This window comes from Hipposideros armiger, unplaced genomic scaffold (assembly GCF_001890085.2).
Source record: "Hipposideros armiger isolate ML-2016 unplaced genomic scaffold, ASM189008v1 scaffold_1225, whole genome shotgun sequence".
In the NCBI taxonomy this organism is placed as follows: domain Eukaryota; kingdom Metazoa; phylum Chordata; class Mammalia; order Chiroptera; family Hipposideridae; genus Hipposideros; species Hipposideros armiger.
In genome coordinates this window covers 394,722-397,909 of record NW_017732575.1, presented here as the reverse complement: position 1 = coordinate 397,909, position 3,188 = coordinate 394,722, and the positions used below count along the sequence as shown (strand labels likewise).

The following is a 3,188-nucleotide window of genomic DNA, read 5'->3' as shown; positions in this document are numbered from 1 at the left end:
CATACATATCTATTACAAATCCCTTGACTCCACTCACACACTGTACTCCACGTCCCATGACTATATATATATATATATATATATATATATATATATATATATATATATTCAATTGGTACTATTTCTTTCTTAATAGAGTTCACCAGTGAAGCCATCTAGGCCTGGGCTCTTTTGGAGTGGGGGGAGTTAATTACTAAATCAATTTCTTTAATCAATATTGGTCTATTCAGATTTTTTTCCTTCTTAAATCAGTTTACATTTTATGCCTTTTAATTCGTGCATAGTTAATAATTTGTGCCTTTCTAGAAATTTGTTTTCATCTCAGTTGTCAATTTTGTTGGCATGAATTCATTCATAATATTCCCTTCTAATTCTTTTAATTTCTGTAGAGTCTGTAGTGATGTCCTGCTTTCTTTTCTAATTTTTGGTCATTTTTGTCTTCTCCTATTTCTTTGTCAGTCTAGTTCAAGACTTAACAATTTTGTTGTGCTTTTCAAGGAAACAACTTTTGATTTCATTGAGTTTTCTTTATCATTTTTCTCTTTTTAGTTCATTAATTTCCACTCTGATCTTTACTATTCCTTCCTTTACTTTGGGTTCGATTTGCTCTTCTTTTTCTAGCTTCTTAAGGAGAGGATATAAATTTTTTACTTTCACTCTTTCTAATATAAGTATGTAAAGCTATAAATTTCCCTCTAAGGACTGCATTAACTTCAGCCCATGAAATTTGAAATGTTATAGTTTTTATTTTTATTCTTTGAACTGTGGGTTTAGAAGTAGGTTAATTTCCAAATATCTGGGATTGGGCACATTTTTTTCTGTTGTTGGTTTCTATTTTAATCCGGTTGTGGCTGAAGAACATATTATATATGATTTCGGCCCTTTAACATTTATGGCGACTTGTTAGGTCAGGTTAGCCTTAGTATCCTTTGTCTGTGTAAAAGATATTACTCCCCTCTGGATGACCTGAGTGCTATACTGATGAGCACCTTGGCCTTGAATCGTACATAATCTATGCTTTAGGGGATTTTCTTTAAGTCCTGACTTAATTTCATTTGTTCTTGTGTGGAAGAGGGAATCTAGGATGTGGGGGATTTCTTCTGGTACTGATCAAATGACATCTCTGACTGAGGCAGAGGCCTTGACCTGCTGCCAAATTCCTCATTCTATTTCATTTAGCAGGGCTTGCTTTCATACCCCTGTCAAGGATTTCACTCTTTACTGCTCTCATCTCTCTAGATCTGCATTTGCTGGGGACTCTGACAGGCATTTGGGGAATTCCCTGGATATTAGTTTAAGCTGAAGAAAAACTCAAACAACAGTGGTTTTCTATCTTGTTCTGCCATCTTCAGTACCTGGCTCCCACCTCATAGACATTCATATGGCTGCTTAAGCTCCAGCTATTACCTCAGCATTCCAGCCAGCTAGGAGGAAGAAGACACATTTCCTACGTGTGTAAGAAAGTCGAATGTGTACTCGACTTACACATCCCGTTAGCTAGGACTTAATCCTATGGCCACCTAGCTGAAAGGGAGCCTACAAAACACCTTTGCTTTGGCTAGTCTTGTGCTTAGCTGACACTAAGAAAAGTGCTCACAATAATGAGTTCAAGTGTTTATTATGTACCAGAAACCATGTTAAACACTGCAAGTCTCTCACTTCATCCTCGCAGTAACCCTGTGGGTGGGCCTTATTGTTACCCCTATTTTACAGAAGAGGAAACTGAAGCCCAGTGAGATCAAATGGTTTGCCCAGGTTCACACAGCTACTAAATGGAGGTGCTAGAATCAAATTCAGGCATCTGACTCCAGAATCAGTGTTCTTGTCTGACTGCTGTACTGCATCTCACCTTCTCACATCCGTAATTCTTTCTCCTTCCAGGTGAAGGCCTCTGTGAAAACCTCTCAGAGCAAAGCCAACCCAGCTTCTATTAGAGGGGCTTCAGCCAAAGGGACAGCGTCAGCTTCCGGGAAAGTGGTCGCTGCAGCTGCTCAAGCCAAACAGGTGTCTCCAGACAAGGCAAGTGGGACCAGAAGTCACAGGAGGTGCCAGGGGTGTGGCCGAGAGGCAGACCAAGCGGTGGCCCCAGCCTGGACAGGGCCCTGCACAGGCGGGAGTGCCCTCGCCACCGTCACGCCATGAGTAGGGTTTAACCTAGAAAGAACCATGTTGTCCACTTCCTTCTTCAATAGTGGTACCTCCTTTTGATTCAGGTAAAGCCACCAGTGAGAACCCCCCAGAGCAATGCTCTCTCCGTGAGGGGCCAGGTGTCCGTGCCAGCTGTGGGGAAGGCAGTGGCCACAGCAGCCCAGGCCCAGCAGGAGCCAGTTGAAGACTCAGAGAGCAGTGAGGAGGAGTCGGACAGTGAGGGGGACGCATCTGCTCAGGTGAGGCCCAGGGAGGGCGGAGAGCAGCCCTGTGCCTCCCCACTGTGCCAGGAGCCGCCCATCACACCGCTGCAGATGCCCCATCCAGCTCTCCCTCTGGATTCCCTTCCCTGATTGTGTTTCTGTCACCCCAGGCAAAGCCCTCAGGGAAGACCACCCAGCTCAGAACTGCCTCAGCTCCCAAGGGGTCCCCCAGGAAAGGGGCTGCCCCAGCACCCCCCGGGAAGACAGGACCCACAGCCCCCCAAGCTAAGCAGCAGAAGGACTCGGAGAGCAGCAGCGAGGAAGAGTCGGACAGTGATGGGGAGGCACCAGGGGCTGTGACCCCAGCCCAGGTGAGACTCCAGAAGGAAGCAGCTACAGTGCCAGGCGACTGCCACTCATTCCTCAGTCAGAACTTGGGCTCAGAACCAGGTGGGGAAGGAAGACCAGATTATGGCTCTAGCTCCAGGATGCCCTCCACAATCCTTAGGTGAAACCTGTTGTAAAGACCCCAAATCAAAGCCTCCCTAATGAAAAGTGTCCTAAGCACTCCCATATCTACCAAGGCCTCCACAGCTTGAGTGGACATAACAGTCCCATGGAAGGCTAAGCCAGAAATCCCCGCCAAGGCTCATGAGGCCTAAAATATGTCAGAGTCAGAGTCATTGGGAGGCTTGGACGGTGGTATCGGTGAAGCCGGCTGGGGGATATCCTATCTCTTCAGGGAGACACGGCAGCCCTGCTGTGACGATGAGGCAGGTGGAGCACGGAGATGAAAGAAATCAGGGTCACCAATGATGCTGAGCTTAAGGAATCTCT

The 3,188-nt window shown here is 46.0% G+C and overlaps 1 protein-coding gene across 1 annotated transcript in view; it reads left to right on the top strand.

Annotated features, from left to right (window-relative positions):
• The window catches only part of LOC109376861 (treacle protein-like), a gene marked incomplete at its 5' end in the record, with an annotated part of 49,023 nt that overhangs the window by 16,285 nt on the left and 29,550 nt on the right, over nucleotides 1-3,188 (top strand). The window contains 3 exons of the mRNA XM_019632999.1: nucleotides 1,882-2,019; nucleotides 2,214-2,387; nucleotides 2,522-2,722. Of these exons, the coding sequence (XP_019488544.1) occupies nucleotides 1,882-2,019; nucleotides 2,214-2,387; nucleotides 2,522-2,722 (513 nt within the window). The remainder of the gene's footprint in view (nucleotides 1-1,881; nucleotides 2,020-2,213; nucleotides 2,388-2,521; nucleotides 2,723-3,188) is intronic.